General features: G+C 49.1%; 6 protein-coding genes; 4 read left to right on the top strand and 2 right to left on the bottom strand.

The window, feature by feature from the left end:
• Positions 1-5,732: 5,732 nt before the first annotated feature.
• Positions 5,733-6,323, bottom strand: CHC_T00004347001 (hypothetical protein). The gene is made up of 2 exons (XM_005715735.1): positions 5,981-6,323; positions 5,733-5,866 (listed from the first exon to the last, which is right to left on the bottom strand). Exons 1-2 carry the CDS (start codon positions 6,321-6,323, stop codon positions 5,733-5,735), a joined length of 477 nt encoding a protein of 158 aa, XP_005715792.1.
• Positions 6,324-9,351: 3,028 nt separating this feature from the next.
• Positions 9,352-9,504, top strand: CHC_T00004348001 (hypothetical protein). The gene has a single exon (XM_005715736.1). It carries the CDS (start codon positions 9,352-9,354, stop codon positions 9,502-9,504), a length of 153 nt encoding a protein of 50 aa, XP_005715793.1.
• Positions 9,505-9,511: 7 nt separating this feature from the next.
• Positions 9,512-12,439, top strand: CHC_T00004349001 (hypothetical protein). XM_005715737.1 is given in 4 exon segments: positions 9,512-9,531; positions 10,187-11,603; positions 11,686-11,718; positions 11,719-12,439. 3 exon segments carry the CDS (start codon positions 9,512-9,514, stop codon positions 11,716-11,718), a joined length of 1,470 nt encoding a protein of 489 aa, XP_005715794.1. The 3' UTR covers positions 11,719-12,439.
• A 30-nt stretch (positions 12,440-12,469) lies between these two features.
• Positions 12,470-14,005, top strand: CHC_T00004350001 (hypothetical protein). Its single transcript, XM_005715738.1, has one exon. It carries the CDS (start codon positions 12,470-12,472, stop codon positions 14,003-14,005), a length of 1,536 nt encoding a protein of 511 aa, XP_005715795.1.
• An 839-nt stretch (positions 14,006-14,844) lies between these two features.
• CHC_T00004351001 (hypothetical protein) lies at positions 14,845-16,676 on the top strand. XM_005715739.1 is given in 2 exon segments: positions 14,845-16,386; positions 16,387-16,676. 1 exon segment carries the CDS (start codon positions 14,845-14,847, stop codon positions 16,384-16,386), a length of 1,542 nt encoding a protein of 513 aa, XP_005715796.1. The 3' UTR covers positions 16,387-16,676.
• A 375-nt stretch (positions 16,677-17,051) lies between these two features.
• On the bottom strand, positions 17,052-19,045 carry CHC_T00004352001 (hypothetical protein). XM_005715740.1 is given in 2 exon segments: positions 17,052-17,254; positions 17,255-19,045. 1 exon segment carries the CDS (start codon positions 19,043-19,045, stop codon positions 17,255-17,257), a length of 1,791 nt encoding a protein of 596 aa, XP_005715797.1. The 3' UTR covers positions 17,052-17,254.
• Between the last annotated feature and the right edge of the window lie 220 nt (positions 19,046-19,265).

The raw sequence follows: 19,265 nt of genomic DNA on the forward strand, positions 1-19,265 counted from the left end.
CACACATTACAGATGACATTACAGTGCCGAACAATATATGTAGACGTAGATACGACGACGAGGGAATAGACGGACTCATGGGTTTCACGTTCTAACAATCGTCTGCGGCTCTAGCCCTGGTCATAAAGAATATTCCTGCACACATTTTAAAATTTAAATCATAGTACAATATGTATAAACTGACGTTGCAAGCGGGGAGCTGACTACACCGACGTGAGGTCAACCACATCAACCGATTTATCCAAGAAGCCTGGCACGATCAGGAAAGGAAGGTATGTAACAAGTCAAACGTCAGAACAGAAGGACAATAAATGGAGACAACTCTTCTTCACAAAAATCTTCCTTCGAGCAAGGCAACCAGTGCGCTAATTTATAGCGCACATTTTTAGCCATGCAGCGCTCTAAAGAGTGCGCAACACAACAAGTGCGTCCCCATATGTGACGGCCCGCAAGGGGCCGAGTATTAGTTTTTCCCAAGTTTTTCGCCAAGACAAGGGGTCTGAAGCACGGCGCATATAGCACTCGAAAGATGATTGGTTATAGTGATTATGAAATATCGATGAATTCTGAGTGATCGAGCGCTATATCCATTTCTATCCTGCGCCAGGAAAGAAACGAATATAGAGATAGGTGCTTCCAGATAGCAACCGAAAAAAGCGATTAGCGCACCAGTTGACATGCCAACAGGGGAAAATCTCCAAAATTTCGAAATTTAGCGCACTGGTTGCCTTGCTCTTAATATCCCTAATGTAAATAATGTACGGTGTACCGTACATAAAGGAGAATGCATATTTTTGGGAAAATGCTTTATGTACGGTGTACCGTACATATAGGCTCATTTTAGACCTTCTTTGAACCATTCTATCTTATAGACAAGTGTAGTATTCCTATTTGCAAGTGCATAGGCTGGAAGCGTGGGCTGTGGAGAGCATCCCACCTGTTCATTTTTTGTTCAAGTTCAATACCGACTGAATGAATCTCCTCGTGACCCTAACACATACCAACCACCCTTCCCCACTCGAAATCTGTCCGACAGACCTTGAAACCTCAGCCAAAACCCTGCCCCAGCAATCTCATGATGCCATCGTCGCCGCTAGAGCCACTTGACGGAGGTGACGGCCCAATCCTACAAACCCCCTTGCATCTGCCACTCCCATCCGTCACAGGCATCGAAGATGGCTCAATCTTTCAAAACTTCCATCCTCTACCACCTTCTCCCCCTCTACCACCCACTCCTCCTCTACCACCCACTCCCTACACAGGCACAACGCATCAACCCGTTGGTGACGGTAACACACACGTGCCCACTCTAAGCGCACAACAGAGCTCACAACCAAGCACTGTCCTTGGGCATTCTCAAGGGGGACAGGCGTCTACGCGCGGTCGCCCTCGCGGGAGAAGGGGCAGAGAGGGACGTGGAAGTCGATCATGGGCACAGAGAAGAACACACGACTACACGGAGGGATGGAGAATTCAAACGGTTCGAGACCAAGCTGTAAAACTCGAACATGACTTTATTACGGACGTGCTTTCCGAAAGAGCTCGGCTATTTACAAGAGCAGCCATCGAAAGAATGAAGACGGAACTACAAGTAAGACTGCTATTGCATTCGCGATCAAGCTACATAGTTATTTTCTGTGATGAACTAGTGCGAAAATGTAACCTCTGGACAAACGAGCGCATTGTAATTAACAACTGCGGGCTTGGTCAACTTCACCGTGCAGACATGTATTCTTTCTTAGCAGTGTTCTTTTTATCGCAGTGCTCTGGGTTCAGCATCTCTAAGACACTCGAATTGCTTCATAAGATGGACTGTCTTGTACCACCATTATCTCTAGTTCGCTATTTATCCGGAAATATTCTTGCTTCTCTTCTACAGGACGTGGCGATACTGGCGAGAGTGTTTGGTGCTCCCAAAGAGATCAAACCGTCAGACTCTCAGAGCTTGAGATGGCGGCGTACAGTATGTCATGCAAAGTATTTCTTTCTCCGTCGTATACCTTTGCAACACTTGATGATGACCTGTATGGGACCAGGGCAAGTGACAACCAGGTTAAAACTATTAGCATGAGGAAAGCCGACAAAGAGGGGCACTGCGTAGATGCCATTGCAGATGCTTTATTTAGAATTACCTTTATGGTTCGCTTTCGACGTCGCGGAGAGTCACAGACAAACAGCGTTGAAAAACTCGTCAACGCAGTGGTCGACGCTCGCGGGGAGGAGTCTTTATCTGGGTTTGTGATAACAGCCGACCGCGGGTATGGGAAAATGAGTATGATACCTAGTCTTGCCAAGAGAGGCATTGGCTTTATGTTTATAATGCCTGAACATCTGTTAAGATGTCATCCATTCGTTGGAGCCTCGCAATTCGATCCTGCAAAAGATGACGTGGAACAGAGCGAATTTGACAATGATATCGAACAGGCCCGCCCATCAGATAATCGCTTTATCTATGATCGCGAGAATGCCTTTGTAATTGACGACAGTCCCCAAATGGGAAGTCTTTGCAAGTACGCCCAGAAAACGTTTAAAGATGATGGTTTGAATGTTCGAGTGACGGCTGTAGTAATACGGGAAAGGGGGACGAAGAACTTTTCAAAGACGCTCCGCTTCGTTTACGCTCTGCCAGGAAGTTTGTCCAATTTAATCAATTGTTGAGTGGCTGTTACTCGGGCCCTATCGCAGGCTGATGTTCTATTTACGAATAGAACAAATGAGGGCAAGCTAGTGGTACCGCCGACTAACTCCAATGACAGTCGAGATACCATTGAACTGTACTGCTTAAACAATGCAGTAATTTTAACCGTGGACCAGAGGTGTGCGGACTGGTTCGTGCTTAGGCAGTTCCGAATAACTGGGACAGTTGCTGGGATTTTGTTAATGAATAATTCCGAGATCCTCACACGACTTGGTGTTGCAGATGTACAATGCAACGAGAGAACAGTGGCAGAGACTTTTAAACTTTTGGCGGCAAGCTGGCTTAGCACTTCGCGTTCTACGGAAGCGATGCTGCGTGGTACGGTTACAGAAAATGCTGCTGTTAATGCCTTAAGAGCCAAACATTTCATTAGGGCTGTTTATCACTGTGGCATGTTTGGGGATAAGGAAAAAGAATGGCTAGCCTGCTCGCCAGATGGCATGGCACTCATCGATGTGAACCAAACTGCGTTCAACACCTCAAATAATCCCGAACCGTCGATACATGTGTGTACTGTAGAAATTAAGACGAGCGTTGCAGACTCAACTCTTTCAAGGGCTGTTGCTGACGCTTCAGTAGACCTACTATGCCTTGAAATGGGCACACAGGCATTTTTAGAACATATACCTCACTGCCACATTGGGCAGCTGCTACAGCAGCTAATCGTGCTTCGCGTCAGTTACGTCTTGTATATTTCCTGCTCCGAAGCAGCACTCCTGTCCTGCAATTTGATCAAGGCACCTTCAGAATTGATCCAAGAAGCAAGGACTGTTTTAGAGGATAATGGAAATAAGTTACTGAATTGGGCATTTGATCCGCTAGAACTGTTCCCGGCATTTGTGGCATCGGAAACTAAGAGGGTATTGAAGTCTAGACTACATTTATGAAGGGCTATCAACACGAGCGTCCAGAATCTGCAACCTTTTGTTCCCTTGAAAATTTTCAAGCACGGTGTACAGAGCTTTTATTCGAAGACGAAAGGAGGCGTAGATGGCGGTGCACAAGCGCGTGCCATGTTACGTAGTCCGTCAGCCACATTCAAGTGGGAACAAAAGGTTGTGGGACAAACACTGAAGACTTTGTTTGTGAATTCATTTATAGCGTACAGAATGAATGAAAGACGTGACCTTACCGCAGACCCTTGTCGCTTCCAAAGTCTCCATGCTTTTCGACAAGCTCTAAATAATGTGGAATCTCTATCTGATTTTTGTCTGGAAGCGTGTACAGAGTTGTTGAGATTTGCTGACAAATTACGGAGGAATTCGTCTATGGTAGAAGAGACAGTTCCTGCTGCTCTGAATGACGGTGAGATAAACCGATTGCGGGTGCTCGCCAGCATCGGAAACGAAACCGTTTACTATTTTTAATAGCCCTGACGGCATCCAGTTACGGCTGAACGTACCAGGACATGGACAAAGGAAAATTCGTTCGGAAAGGTGGTGTGCTTTATGTGGGATGAACGTGAAGGGAAATAGCAAATATAGAGGACATCGTTCCTCCTTTAAGTGTACGCATTGTGAGACACATTTGTGTGTCAGAACCTATCCCGGTACACGGCGCTCTTGCTGGGACATGTGGCATTCGAGGAAGCGACTAGAGCAGCGCGAAACGGAAGCCAGAATAAGTGTATCTCGGGAAAGGTCTGAATGTTCTTCCCAAGCCTCTGATTGTCTGGAGGAAAATTCCGGGTCTCAGCGTCGCGGTGCAGCACGGAAACGAGGTTCCAGTGACTCAGAAAGGCAAAGGACGAGGTCTGTGAGAAGGCGGTTGTCATTATAGCTATGAATGAGTAGTTAGAATAGCCCTGTATGTACGGTACACCCTACATAACGCAATTTACTGGCATCATCGTGGTCCGAAAGTAGCAATTTTTCGAGCGATGTAAAAGGGGGTTGTAATTGTTCAACTTCGCTGAAACTTGGTAGACGCACTCTCCGGGCCGTTGGGTATCTCTCTATGTGATTGGTTTGGCAGGTTCAAATCAACGGACGTACTTTCGACGCCCCAAAGTTAATGTACGGTGTACCGTACATTAAAACATCACATTAGGGATATAGACTGCCTATCTAGAAACACCACCACCTGTACACACAGCACCCAGCCTTTTGTCCCAGCTACGCCATTTCATCGCTCTTAGAGAAACCCTCTATTGCAACTTCGATCAAATCCTCGGAAGCATCTTCGGAAGTACCCCCGCCAGTGCCCTCGGAATTGCCTTTGGTCGAAGCCTCAGTGGAACCCTGGGTCGAGCCCTCTCCCGTCGTCGAGTTGTCATCACCCTCTCTCCTCTTTGCTTTGTTCACCCTCTCCGCCTCCTGCGGGTCCAGCACCATTTCTAAAAAGATTACGAAGCACGCCACGAAAGCCAGTATGAAGAAAACCTGCAGCTTGGTCAGCGTCAGGCTCAGATGGCTGTCCTTTGGACACTGCCCGATCGACTTGACATAATTCTCTGGCCTTGGGAGCAACCCCGATCGCTGCATGTCCAGCGTTGCGTTGCTCATCATTTCCGTGTACTTGGAGCCACGCGGAAGAAGGAACGACAGTCCACCCAGGAAGCAAGGCTCGCCCGTTGACACTACCTTCTGGCAGTACCTTCCGTGGGCAAGACTCATGCCCGTGGCAGTGAGACCGATCATAAATTTGCACTTTTTCTTGTACAACCTCTTGGCGCCTTTTTCGTATGATGAAACCAGCATCGGAGTGTGACCCTTGTGACAGGGACTGGCCAGGGGAATGGGAAGTGTAGTTGTTAGCAACCACTATTTGAGAGAAACACGGAGGTAACGAGGTAAGCGTGGCGTACTCTGTAGCGATAGCGTCATCCCAGAACACTTCTATGGCTCCTCCTTCTGGCACGCACACTTCAGACGGGGGTATATGGCACTTTTTCAGGTCTTCAATATTGCGATAGTCAGAAACGAGGGTATCCTGTACAAGTACCGCACTGTTAAAAACGTGGGAAGGCGTTAATTTCTTTCCGTGAGATCCTCGCTGGGAGTCTGAGGCTGCTGGCGTCTGAAGACAAAATAACTTACGTCATTGCCGCTTCGTATGTCAAAATGAGGAAAAGGCTGCATAGAGCAATGAGCAGGTTGAGAACCCATTGTCTCGAGCTCGTCTTGCCCTCGATGGGATCGTAGCCACCTTGACCGACCATACGGCTCACTAATGGAGATGGTTCGCGAAAAGTAGAAAAGTGATAGAAATGGGGAGAGAAAACTAAGTCAGAGGCAAAGAAAGAATTTGAATGAAGCCAAACTTCTTTCGACAAAGACTTACGTGTGCTTTGCAGTGCCTTTCGCAATCGATATGGTATGCGACTCTTCAACAAATAGTGCTTCATCCTGCGCACCCGAGAGGATGTTCTCGGCAGCGGCTGGTAAGATTCATCCGGGGGTACGAAGCGCCTGTCAAGCATTTTGAGAAACGTAAACACACAAACAAGCCCTACTATGAAAAACCACACAGTGGTAGAGAAAGCAGTGATGAAGAAGGCGCCCGCAGATGCTGAGGAAGTGTTATCCGTATGCACAACGATGCTCAGGCCGTCGATAGCGAACGGCGGCAGAAAATCCACTCGCCTGAAGCGCTCAGGATTCCGAAACCAACCGCCGACAGCCATTTCACACTGGCATTTTGGGTCTTGTCGAATATTCCCATCTTCTGTAGTGCACTCGTCTATATTTTTGACGATAGCGTTGAATTGCACGTCGTCCTCGTTTCTCAACTCTTTGAGAGACTCGCATCGAAATCCAAGCCTTTCTTGCAGCTGTTCAAGGTACCGAATGGCCAGTCCATCGTATCCATGAATCTGAAAGTGAGCTAACATGTGAAGGTTAGCTGTGCAAGCGTCGCCGTCACAGTGTGAATTCGCGTAGTCCGATTGGAATGAACATGGTTCCTACCTTAGCTTCGTTCCTTACGATTATTGGATTCTCTATGGCGGTGCAGCAGCGAAGATTGACCCCATCGAGATCGCGCTCCATGGCCTCAGTCGCGCAGAGGAACAGGCCGAACAATGCTGTGATGTTGACCATGGATTTGCGAAACATTGTCTTGGAATCCAATTTCGACATAATAGAGTTTCAGTGCACACATTCAACTGCTACGGGATTGCAAGTTGATGCAAACTGTACATATATATACCATGCGGTGCTGCAGAATGTTAGGACGAAAGGCTTTATTTTATAAACAGAATCTGCTTCCTCTTGCGTCGACAGAACAACTGTTCATAGGAAAGGCAATAACAGTGTTTATTCTGTGCGGAAGATTGAGTGAGAGTTTTTAATCAGAAGACGGACTGCGCTTGCGTCTTGACCAAGGCCCCTGTAATGGGCGGTGTGACGCTTCTTTCCTACAGTACGCCAGTTTCTAAGACGAAAGTTGGTAAGTTCACCGTGAAGTGACTGCCCTCAGGTGGGTCATCATCCCGAGGAGTGACGTGGTCTGCAAACTTTTTTCTATGATCGGCTAGTGTCGAAGCTAATAGGAACCTTGTATGCTCGCGCCCGTGACCAAGATATGGAGTAGGCAAAACTTTTTCGTCTAAGCAAAGGTACTAGGGGTGGATTCTATGGGCACGGGCACCATGAGACTGTATCCTTTCATCAACGCGGTAACGTATGGTATATTCGTTCTGCATGGTGTCTTCTTCGCAGCAAGGAGCTCTACCTGAAGCATGAGAGCAGAGTTCTTCCGCACCACACCTGAACAGGGCAATATGCCCCTCATGGACAGACTGCAATCCAGCAATGTGGCTATTTGGGCTAATGTATCTCACAGAACGGTAAATTACTTGTCCGAGGGCTCGGCTCTAGGGATACAAATTCGTCCAGCATGCTTTCAAACGCGACGTCACCATGCAATAGAGATCAGTTTCTATGACAGCAAGGACGCTGGAAGCACGCACCAGGAGGCAACTCCTAAATCTCAACAATCTCGGCTCTTGCGACCAATCCCCTATCTGTGCTTCGGGCATGTGTCCATAGTGGTAAGCACGGGGGGGAAGTGGCTGTAGGCCGTCCTTCCCGCTCTGTTTCGGACGAGTCTCCATAGTGAACGGTTGACGTGTGATGATGGAGGAAAGGCCAAAACTCTGCGCACTGCTGTGCGGGATAATTGTGCCAGCACGGCGCAAATATTATTCATTGCTGGTGCGCATGGCTTCTGCTCGCATGCACGCACGTGCAGGCCCTGATGCCCTCGAGTGGCTAGGCAATTTTTTTGTTTTTTTCTCGAGTACAACAAAGGCGTGGATGGCGACTTTCGAGGCACTTTGCCTGTCTCGGGATTTATTCTTCTTCTCTCCAACAAATTCAAACCGCCAACTGCTTACAAGTATAGGGCGCTTCCTTTACGTGGAGGGCATGTTTGCGCGCTAGGTAAGCCTACAAGGCAAGAAGAAGATTAGGCTGCGTCAGCAAGTTTGAAAGATACAATCGCATTCCTTCTATTTCATTGTGCTGGAAGTCATGGATGCTGTCTCGAGATCCAGACGTCCTTCCCTTGTCATGGGGCCCAGTTGCTGCATACTTGCTGTAGCAAATGGAATGTATGTATCGTTCGATTGAAGGTGGAATAAAGACAGTATGAACTTCGGACAGCTTCCAAAACTGAGCCGAGGCTGTGAGTGCGCAGCTCTGTTCTCACAAAACCGAGTCTGATTAATGGGTTTGGCGAAACGGCAATGAGCATTTCAATATGTAAAGGTTTTACGAGTACACCCAGCCGAAAAACGGACTGGCGAGACGACGTGATAAGTACTTGTCGTGTTGTTAAACTATCAAGATGATCCGTCTTCTTCTCTTTTCAAGGGACTTTTTATCTGTTTTTGAGTGAAAACGATAGCCAGATATATCACAGTCGGGTCTCAGATTCTGTTGGCAACTATTTGCAAAACAAACAGCTACAAAAACCTGGAGGCCATGTTCATACTGCCCCATGGAGATTAGGTACTGTGTTGGAAGGAGGAGGGGCTGAGGAAAACGACTAAACTGCTGACACGCCAGCCGGAAGCATGTCGTTCGGCATCACTCGTGGCAGAATACTGTATGTCTCCGCTCTAGGCCGTTGATGCTCACCTCGACTGCGCTTTCAACGTGGAGCAGATCAGGGAAGCCGCCGTACCTTTCGCAACAGAATCAATGGTGCAACAAAATTCCATTGGTTAAACCGGCCACGTACAACAGACTCGGGGAAAATACGAACACACGATAGACTATGGTAGACTCCTGCATCGTGAGCAGTCTCACTCCGATTTCATGCGCACTCGTCATCGGGGAAACTAATTTTAAATGCGGATTCAGTAGGTCACGAAGGCAGTTACGCGGGAATTGTACAAAGACTCGCTTTATGCGCATTTACTGACCGTGTCCTGATAGTGCAGTTCTCTCAGGACATTTGTTACCAAAAGCGCATTCATTAAGGTTGTCCGTAAAATAACGCGTTGTGTTTTTCCATTTGCCCACGAAGTCGCTGGACGCAAACCCGAGATTAATCAATTCCACCACGAGTTTTGCGGACTGACCTCCAGCAAGGTACCTGCCCGCAACAAACGCAAGTCCGGTACATCGTTGTGCCGCCCGACGGATCACGTGCACCTGGGCGAATACTCGCTGAAAGCGAATATTGTTGCTCGCCACAAGGATAGAATGGTTCTGAGTCGACAGAGCGATGTGTTTCGTCTTCGTGAAAGGCTGACGGGGGCCGTTTGGAGAGGACTGCTTTTTAGAAGCTTCTACAGTACTTATCTATCTTTCGCGGTTGCTTCGGCGGCATCTGTGGCAGATCTTGTCGCGCTTTGATCCATTGATGAACTCTGCGCAGATGAAGCGATAGGGGCATCCATGACGCATATCGATACGACCAGTGTAGTCTGAGACTCATTTGTGCTGATGAAAAGAACGGAAGACCCACTTTGTTTTCCTTCAAGACGGGTCGATCCGGCACTGCTGTGATGAGGCGGATGTGAAACTCGTGGAAAACTCACATGCCCCGAGTATTCGTTACAGGTATGCTGTGAGTTTTGCCAAGCGCGTTCTTTGAAAAATTTGCGTTCGGAAAATCTGAGCAAACTCACCGCCAAAACACGAGTTTTCGTGACTTTACGGAAAACCTTATTGAGTCAAATATTTCTAAACTTTGTAAGTTTGTACAAAACGACGAAAGTTCGGCAACGATCCTATCATACCTCATACTGTACCGCAAAATCGGTATGGTTCCTTACAAGTTGTAAGCGTCGTATTAAATATTAGAGACAATGGGGAAACTATGGCACATTTGGGATTCTTAATTCCATTTAGGAGGTTCACATCACACCCTTCTCGATAATGCAAGACTGAGTCTGTTGGCTCAGGGTGACATCAGCCTGCATTCATCCCCTTCTCGCTCTATGCAATCTCCCCATCATATCGCGGATCACCGCACTTGCATTTGTCCACACGCAGGTGCTCCGTGACCCGTCTGCTACTCTGATGCGTATCACAGCTGTCTTCATATTACACGTCTGACAACTGTAAGGTATCTGCGCCGCACTGGATTCATCCCCTCGTCGTCGCACCTGCCCTTCTCCCTGCTGGACTGTACAGTGTGGCGGCCTTTTTCAGTCGGCACCACAAGAGGCTTCGTTGAGCACAACTCCTGCCTCAGAGTGATGAGGGATGCCCATCCGACATCAGCGCGGCATCCTGTTGCATACATTCATCCTTTCAATGTCAAGTCAAGTTTTTCCGTTCTAGCGCGCCAGAACCAGTTGTCACCTGCCTTGGCTGTTCGTGCTCGACAAATTGCGATGACCGGCCTTTGTCATTCACCCCGATATTCAGTTGCGCCTATGATGGAAGTCACGGACCGTCACTTTAGAACACTTTCACGCCTGATTAGTCGAGATGCTGTGCTCTACACAGAAATGGTCGTGGATCGTACACTGATTTACAATGAACAACTTAGAGAATACGCGTTGAGGATTCCGCCACTGCCCAATTCGTCCTCTTCGCAACATCCCGTCGTGCTTCAATTAGGCGGCTCTGTCCCCGACGAGCTTGAAGCTGCAGCTCGAATCGCCGCAAAGTATGGGTACAGTGAGGTCAATTTGAATTGCGGTTGTCCATCACCAAAAGTTGCTGGCAAAGGTTGTTTTGGAGCTGCGTTGATGCGTGCGCCAGAAGTCGTTGCGGAAGCGACGAAAAAGATGGCTGCTGTTTTGCCGGAGACCACCCCTGTAACAGTGAAATGTCGTATTGGCGTAGACGACTTGGATTCCTATGACTTCTTACGCAACTTTGTTGAAATTGTTCACCAACGGGGCGGGGTCAAGCATTTCATCATTCACGCAAGGAAAGCGATTCTTGGGGGCCTTTCCCCAGCGCAGAACCGCTCAGTCCCACCCTTAAAATATGGGTATGTTCACAGACTCCTGCAAGACTTTCCTGACGTAACTTTCACCATAAATGGGGGATTTAAGACTCTATCTGCTGTGCAGGAACAACTTGACGTTGGCGTCCATGGTGTCATGGTTGGTCGGGAAGTAATGGACAAGCCGTGGCATGCGCTTTGTGATGTGGATCGCCTGTTTTTTGGTCGTAATTGCACACCGGATGATGGGACAATTCTCACTCGTCGAGGTGTACTTCGCGACTACACTGCATATGCCGAGAACGAAATTGAGCGGACTGGTTGTTCTATTCGGGCTGTGGTCAAGCCACTTTTACAATTATTTCATGGGGAACCGAACGGCAAAATATATCGGCGAGCTATCGACGAGTGTCTCCGGGACCCAGCCCTCTCTGTCGGAGATATTATAAATCGCGCTTCCTCCGTACTGTCAGATGATGTTCTTGATGCACCGCCTCCTTCAGCCGTCGCACATCTTGATAAGAGTGTAGCAGATGATGTACAGGTATGTGTACCTAACGGCAATACCGCGAATAGAACAGTGTCATGCTAAAGAGAGTAGGATTCTTACACACTTTGACCATCAGTGCGAGGCAGCCTTTGAACATCGACAAGAGGGCCTCTGATTATTGCGTGGGATTTCTGGAGTTTGAACAATATACAAGAGGAGAAGAATATCAGCATGGCTCCGTAATGTCAAAACAATACAATGCAAACCCTCAGCATGGCACATCAGTGCCTATGTGGCAACGAAATAGGTAATTTTGGAATTGCGGACCGTTGCCTAGGGAGGGGCAGAGGCTGTCCGATGGAGAGTAGGCATGAGAATAAGAATATGTTTGCACGGTGCGAAAGGACATCAAAAGGGGGGCCGAGCCTCAAGGTTTGGATGAACAGGACGTGTGCCAGGAAGAGCACGGTAAACTGTTCTTGAAGGTGACGGATGGTGCGACATCTGCATCCGACTGCAACGGTTATTGTTGGGACGCGATGGTTGGGCGTGCAGTTTGTGTGCCATGTCATAGCAGCGTGCTCTCCCCTCGTGACGAAGAATTTTGAATTTTCGAGTCGTTTTCAATCGAATTTTGTGGCTTGCCGCATTTTGGAGCGTCCCGCCCGTGTGCTTTTCACAAAACAGCTCCTGTACATTTTATAGCTCTGTACGATGCAACACTCGACAGGATCACATTCGTCCGGCACTGCTTTACAAGTCCCTTTCTCAAACCACAGCGCGACTTTTTCTGTCCTTTCATCTGCAACACGCGACTTATCTGGACCAGCAACATTAGGTCTTCCTAAGAGGACTGGAAACCATCCGCATTGGTAAACGCAACGCTTTTTTCAGAAGGCTGAGGTTTCTAGTTATAACCCCTTGAAATGGCTCCTGCCGAGTCCATTAAGCGACGCGAGCCATCGCGAAGCGTTGAATTAAGAACATGGTTTATCGAACCTGTGTTTGATTCAGATCGTAACCTATCGACGGGTCTGATCCGTGTGTGGGGCAAGATCAGAGTTTCGCGACATCCCACCAAGTGGTGGCGCTCCTCTTCTATTCGCCAGCGGGTATCTTTCAACAAGCTTAAGACTAGGTACGGCACGTGCGTAAACCTAAAAGGAGGCATTTCCAAAAGGTATGCAAACAAACTGCGGATGCACGCGGATGCAATTCAATGTTTTCGGGATGGGTTCCCGGCTACCTGGAGGAAACTTTTGGGACAGTCGTTCACTCCTGAAATCCTTCGCGAAAGCAATGAGCGCGCGAATATTCGGAGGAGCAGTCGACCTTGCAATCGTTCAAACATCAATGTGGGAGAGCAGGAACGCTCGCCTGCCGAGGAGAAAAATCCCAAACCACCTGTGCAAAAGAAATTAAGGCGAAGCAGTAGGCGGGCATCGCAGGTGGTTAGACCGAGAGCCAAGGATCAACAAGAACAAACTTGGAAGGCTAGCCCAGCGATACGGGAAAGACCAAGAAGAGCGAAGGCGAAAATGTCGAACGTGGAGGCAGAGGGCGCTATAGCGCAGGGGACTCTCGCGCGAAATCTACGCGGAGCTAAAGATGCGAAGCAAGCACGAAGAGCAAGGCGTGTTGCGTTTGCAGTCTCACCGATGGGAGCGACGGGGCCGGTAGCATCAATGCCACATGAAGCGGATAGGGCGACGGGCGGGAAGAAACCAACGGCAAGGATGAAAGGCAGTCCGAAACCGCGGTGGTCTGCCGCTCAGCGTGAAGAGTTTGACCGTCAGCGTAACTCGGTGGCGGCGGACGCGAGCAACTACTGGGAGGTGATAGCCAGCGGGGTGCGCGGCAAAACTGGGGAAGAGTGCCGATTATTGTGGGAGTCGTCTTGGGCGTCTCCGCAGGCGAGCGGGCGCAAGCGGGAGGCGGTGGGGCTGTCGAAACGGCCCGAGGAGATGATGCTGGAGATGCAGAACGCGGCCAAGAGCAAGCGGGGGCGGAACACAGCTAAGTTTCGGAGACAGGCAAGGGAACTCGCTGAACTCGTGTCGGCCGGGACACTGGATACGGTGCTGGAGCCGTGCGTGCCGGGGGCAGCGGCGGCGAGGGACGTGGTGGTGACGCCGCGACTGCAAGGGATTGGGGTCGCGTGTAAGGGCACGCCTGGGACAGAGGTGCGGCAACTGCGGGAGCGGAACGAGAGGGCGGCGACGGCGACGACGCCGGAGATTTTGTCGAGGGGCAGGAAGATTGGATTCGCGGAGGCAGATCAGTATGTGTCATTGTTTAAAAGACGGGCTGGTAAGGGCGGGGAGAAGGCGTATGGTGGAGAGCTGGATGAAGGAAGCGGGAAAGGGGGTGGGGGAGACGAGGGGGTGCGAGAGTTGGCGGCGGTAGAAGACGACAAAGGCTGCTCTTCGGATGATTCAGATGATAGCTGTCCTTTCTTTTAATAATAATATTGCGTACCATACGGTCCGCACGGACCGTACACATGTAACAGAAGAGTCTCTATCGACAACTACGATAGGCTGTGTGTATATGTGTGTATACTTGCTCCTTACTTTTTAGACCTCGGCAGTCTTTCATTGAAGAGATTCGCGAGCAGAAAGAAGTCGTTCATGCCTTCGCAAGCAAGTGCATGTGACACAAGGGCCTCTGGGAGGTCCAATTTTCTGCTGCCAACTTTCCCTGTTGCAAGCGACTTCTCTCACTGCTCCCTGCACGATCACACCTCCAGAACTGCGCCTGTCGAATTCGTCGTCTACGCAAACTGCTGTACCCTTGAAAGGGTACCTTCAGGTACCGTTGGGTACCGTACTTCTTCTACTGAAGACGCCTACGGCACCGCATGGCACCTCAGGACTGAGCACTGGTTTTGAAGACTGACTGTATATCTCCACGTGGCCACATCGAGCCCAGTTGTTCGTTGCCCTGGTTCATTACAGTCACAAATGCTGTAAACTCCATGCAACGTGGACCCGGAATTCTATCCCTGTTTCGCAAAGACGTCACAGTTTCAGCACCTCTGCCAGCCACCCTCCTCATTTCACAAGGTGGAGCCCCGCCTGACCGACCCCTCCGCATTTGTTCTAAACTATCCCCCACTGTTGCTCGCTCGTCCTTTTCCAACAAAGTCTCCACGCACAAGTCAAACAAATTCCCACCCCACAACTCTGACCTCCCCCTTTCTTCCCCCCACCTTCCTCAACTGACCCGCATGCACACCACATCTGCATGTATCCCTCGCACATCCTCTTTTTCTAACCATTAACCCCCTTATTCTGTCGAGATGCCGACCTCAGGCCAGGACCAATACGACAGGTTCAGCCTTGGAATATCCCGCGTCCTAACTCCAGTCATGATATGCATGGCCCTCTCGGTCTGGTTTGTCCAGAGTCTAGGGGATCCCAAAAGCTGCAAGCGATTAGGAAACGGCCGCAAAATCGCCGCAATTGCTCTCTCTCCCGTTGATGATTCCAACTCATCCGAAAACGACTCGCAGTATTCCTCGCGCATGGCCGGTATCTTCATCGCCATCTTCATCGTTCTCATGGTCGTCTTCACTTTTTTGCTAGTCTGGCTGTATAAGACAGGTCGCTCCAAATATATTGTCGTCTGGCTAATGGTTGCCGTGTTCTTGATATTTGCATACGTTGGCGGATTGTATATATTTGACTTTTGCCGATCTCGTTGTATTAACATGGATTGGATAACAATATGTCTCGCAGTTTGGAACTTTACAATAACTGGCCTTTTTGCCGTCTTTGGTGTCGTCCCTCGTGTCATCAACCAGGGCTATCTCATCGTCATGTCATCCCTCATGGCCTACATCTTTCGTACCCTCCCATCCTGGGCAATCTGGACCATCCTTGCGGCCTTGGTCGTCTGGGATTTATTTGCCGTTCTTAACCCACGGGGACCTCTGAAAATGCTTGTTGAGGCAGCACGCGAGCGAGATGAGCCATTACCGGCTCTTGTCTACGATACCAATCCTATGGATATTGGACGCGACGAATCTGCGCAACCTACCATTGTTTTGAATAGCAAGAAAAAAGCCAAACAAGCCAAACAATCGAAGCAGACAAATCAAACCGCACGAGAAAAGCCTCCTCGACGACGCATAGTCAACCGTCGGCAAAATGATGCAAGCAGTGCTAGCACTCAACAGCCTACCGAAACCACAAGTGAAACTGTTGACGAATCTTCAAACCGAGGGCCCAGGGCCACTACGAACACAGACAGTCGCAACAACACTGATCGCCCCGCGACCAGTACTTCCATTGCCGTTTCACCCCCAGGCGACGCGGGCAAAAGGGAAGACGGCGCAAGCAGCAGCGGGAATGACGGTACGAATGGAACTGGGAACGACGCGAACGAGTTAATCAACGATTCCACACGTGAAAATCAGCGCACGCAGAGGTTTCGTTTTCTATTGAAGAGGGGAAGAGCCAATGTGACCGATGCTACAGCAGGGGATGGAAACGGACAGACAACAGCTACAAGCCAAGAGCGCAATGCAGCTCAGGAAAATGAAACTGAAGAACTTAGACTCGGAACCATGGGGGCACATCTTAAACTTGGGCTGGGCGATTTTGTGTTTTATTCGATTCTGGTTTCCCAAGCTAGTCAATCCGGTGCTATGACGACGGTCGCAAGTTTTGTGGCTATTTTGGCCGGCCTCTGTGCAACATTGTTCCTGGTCACTATTTACAAAAAGGCACTGCCAGCTCTACCGATATCGATTTCCGTGGGGTTGTTGTTCTACTTTCTGACCAGATTTACTGTGCAACCTTTCATAGAGAACATGGTACCTGAGCTGTTGTTTTACTAAGAAGGGCGAAAGTCAATAGAATATGAGGCGGAACAGGTGGGAGAATGTGGGGGAAGCATTCAGCAAAACCTCGAATAGAGGCGTGGATGTAATAATGCAGCTCTCCTTAAATCTCCTGACCAAAATTGGCCAGGCGCAAGTTCAATAAACCTGAAGTTTTAACTGCGGAGTGTTCGTTGTGAAAAATGGTTCGAGAGGTATTCGAAGAGTTCGTCCTGGTTGGCGACATGGAGTAGTTAGGAACAGTAGCATGTCCTCATCGAAAGTAAAGCATGAAATACCTATGTTAACCCGTGCCTATGATGATGAATTCGCTGACAAGTGAATCGAGAGATGCGCAGCACTCATGGGATGGAAAACACGCTCTTTTTGTCCATGACAGCTTATGTCTCTTGTGACATGTTGTGTTGAGGTGAACCACATCGCTAACAATGTCAGCAACTGTCTATGTACTGTGCCTATCACGATCGTATTGCGCCCGGATTGCCAATAATACTGGGACCACAAGCTAATGGCAGAGCACGATTACGACTCTCAATGTTGGACTCGCACTCCCGCAACCCTCGTGATTGTAGCATTTGTCCAGCACAAGATCATCTGCAGAAGGCGAACATTACTGTAGTAAGTAGTTCCACCTTTCCCGTGTATACGGGATGCAAGACATGTCATAGATTAGTCGATTCTTCTCGACGATATTTTATTTTATACATCGCGGCGAAAACCCGCGTCAACATGCTCATTTTCGAAACTTAAACGGCATGGAATATCGAAATCTACGGTACTTCCTCGTCAGCAATGAGTCCACGAGCTTGTCTCATATCTGATCGAGCTGGGCCTGCGGTATTCACCTATTCCAGCGCCCGAGGAATTACGTGCGTGTTAGTTTCACTACGGTATCAGAAGGCAATAAAAGTTGTTCCCCAACCATGAATGCCTTCCCGTGCAGTTGCATTAAAGGAGAGCCGGAATTTTCCCTACTCAGCCCTTCCATGCCGGCACTTAGAACAGTCGAGAGCACGTGACCACCCCGCCATGACGGACTCTGCGGATACAAATCTCGCAAATCTGGAACACCTAAGTTAATGGGTTTTGTCCCGTAATTTCTGAGGACAATAGAGTCAGACCATATTTCTTGACTCCAACCCCGCTTTCGAATTTGATGAAGTTCGGAACCAGTTAAGAATACCGTGCGAGGTCGCGACTCCCGAACAGTACGCACGGCCTTTTCCATACACAGCATATGTTCAGAGTAGATCTCGTCAGAGTATGTGCTACTCATAGCATTTTGGGCATGCCACATTAGTGACAAAAACCGTTCATGGTTTCCCGGAATGCCATTGTGATATGGGGGATGATGCTTGCGGAACAAGTCAATTGCGGACAGGAAATCGTACCAACGATTCGCCAGGGATTTCTCAACCGGAACACTGAGAAGACCCATGATGTCGTTGATGGCCTTGTCGCAATTAAAACCGGTATAGAAGACATCAAATCGAAATCGATCGTGCATGCTCAGCGCTGGGTCGTGCTGCACATAGTCCTCCTGATCTTCAGCGAGCTCGGCGCCAACAAATGATAAATCTACTGCTACGTCCGTCAGCCAACTGCTCCATGTGTTGTGAGGTGAAGAAATCAAGGCGGGTCTGTAACCCCAAAAAGCCGAAAAAGCATTGATTCCTTCTTCCAACCAGGTCTTCAGTTCAGCCTTGTTAGAGAAGCCATTGAATTCTGAGCGGAGTTGTGTGGTATCTGTCGCACAAACGAGATTGTTCTTGAAGCATTCTTGAGTCTTGCTGTCCGTTCGCAGAAGTTTCAACCATTTTGAAACGCTAAAATGGGAACGGCCATGATACTCAGGATGCCACAAGCCCTTCTTCCATAATGATAAATACCTTTCTCTCAAATCGCCCCTGTGATAGGGGGCTTGATCTAGGCCTGTAGGGCCCGCATCACTCAAGAACTGCTCCTTGTACACGCAGGAGTCAAATTGGTCTGATACCTTGGTCGGATGTAACAGTGGATCCAGAGATCCTCTCATCGCAGCAACTGTCGAAAAAGCGCTTGCAGATGAGGAAGAGAATGCTCTGGTAGTTCTATCAGAATGTTCGCTGGGATTCGAAAATAAATCACCTGGGCGGTTCAGACTGGCTATTCCGTCGGTATCGGCGACGGTGGCATCGAAAGAACGACTCGACGGCTTGACGTCACATCCAGCAGCGCGCATTGCACCGAAATCAGGACCACCAACGATCCAGTGGGGCGTTAGGACTGCCTTCTGCTCAAAAGAAGTATTGAAATTGAGGCGGGTGAGTGCGTTCTCAAGGTTGCGAAGATCTTGATCGGTCTCAACGGTAGCGCTGCGATACCAGTAGTCGTTTCGAATAATAAGGTCTGAATGATTGGCCATAAACTTGTGTGTGGGAAACAGCGGGACAGAGTCTGTCCACCTGCCAAAGTCGTCGACGGAGAGCACGACAAATGATCTGTCTGAGACGAGGCTAGGTGGTGCTGCGCCAAGACTGAAGCCTTGCCATGGGACAAGTATTCGCAGACCAAATGCCAAAATGGACAAGAGACCAGCAAATGCAACGGTGTTGAGGAGGAACGAGCGAACACTCATAGGGAGGAACCCGCGCTTGTACACGAGACGGAAGACCATAGCAGCAGGAGATGATAGAGAATGTACGAGGAAATAGCGACAAGGGGTGCCAGTTACACGAAAAAATGTGATGGTCCAGGCGGCACAGTGGGCTGAGAAGTGGTCTGGCCGACTCCCCTCCCCACGCTAGGATGAGACAGGAAGACAGGGAAGAAATTAGAGTTCAGAGGATGTTAAAATGGAATGGAAGGAATTTGTGTAAGCGTAGGAGGCTTCCGAT

Source organism: Chondrus crispus, genomic scaffold, assembly GCF_000350225.1.
Source record: "Chondrus crispus Stackhouse genomic scaffold, scaffold_229, whole genome shotgun sequence".
Taxonomy (NCBI): domain Eukaryota; phylum Rhodophyta; class Florideophyceae; order Gigartinales; family Gigartinaceae; genus Chondrus; species Chondrus crispus.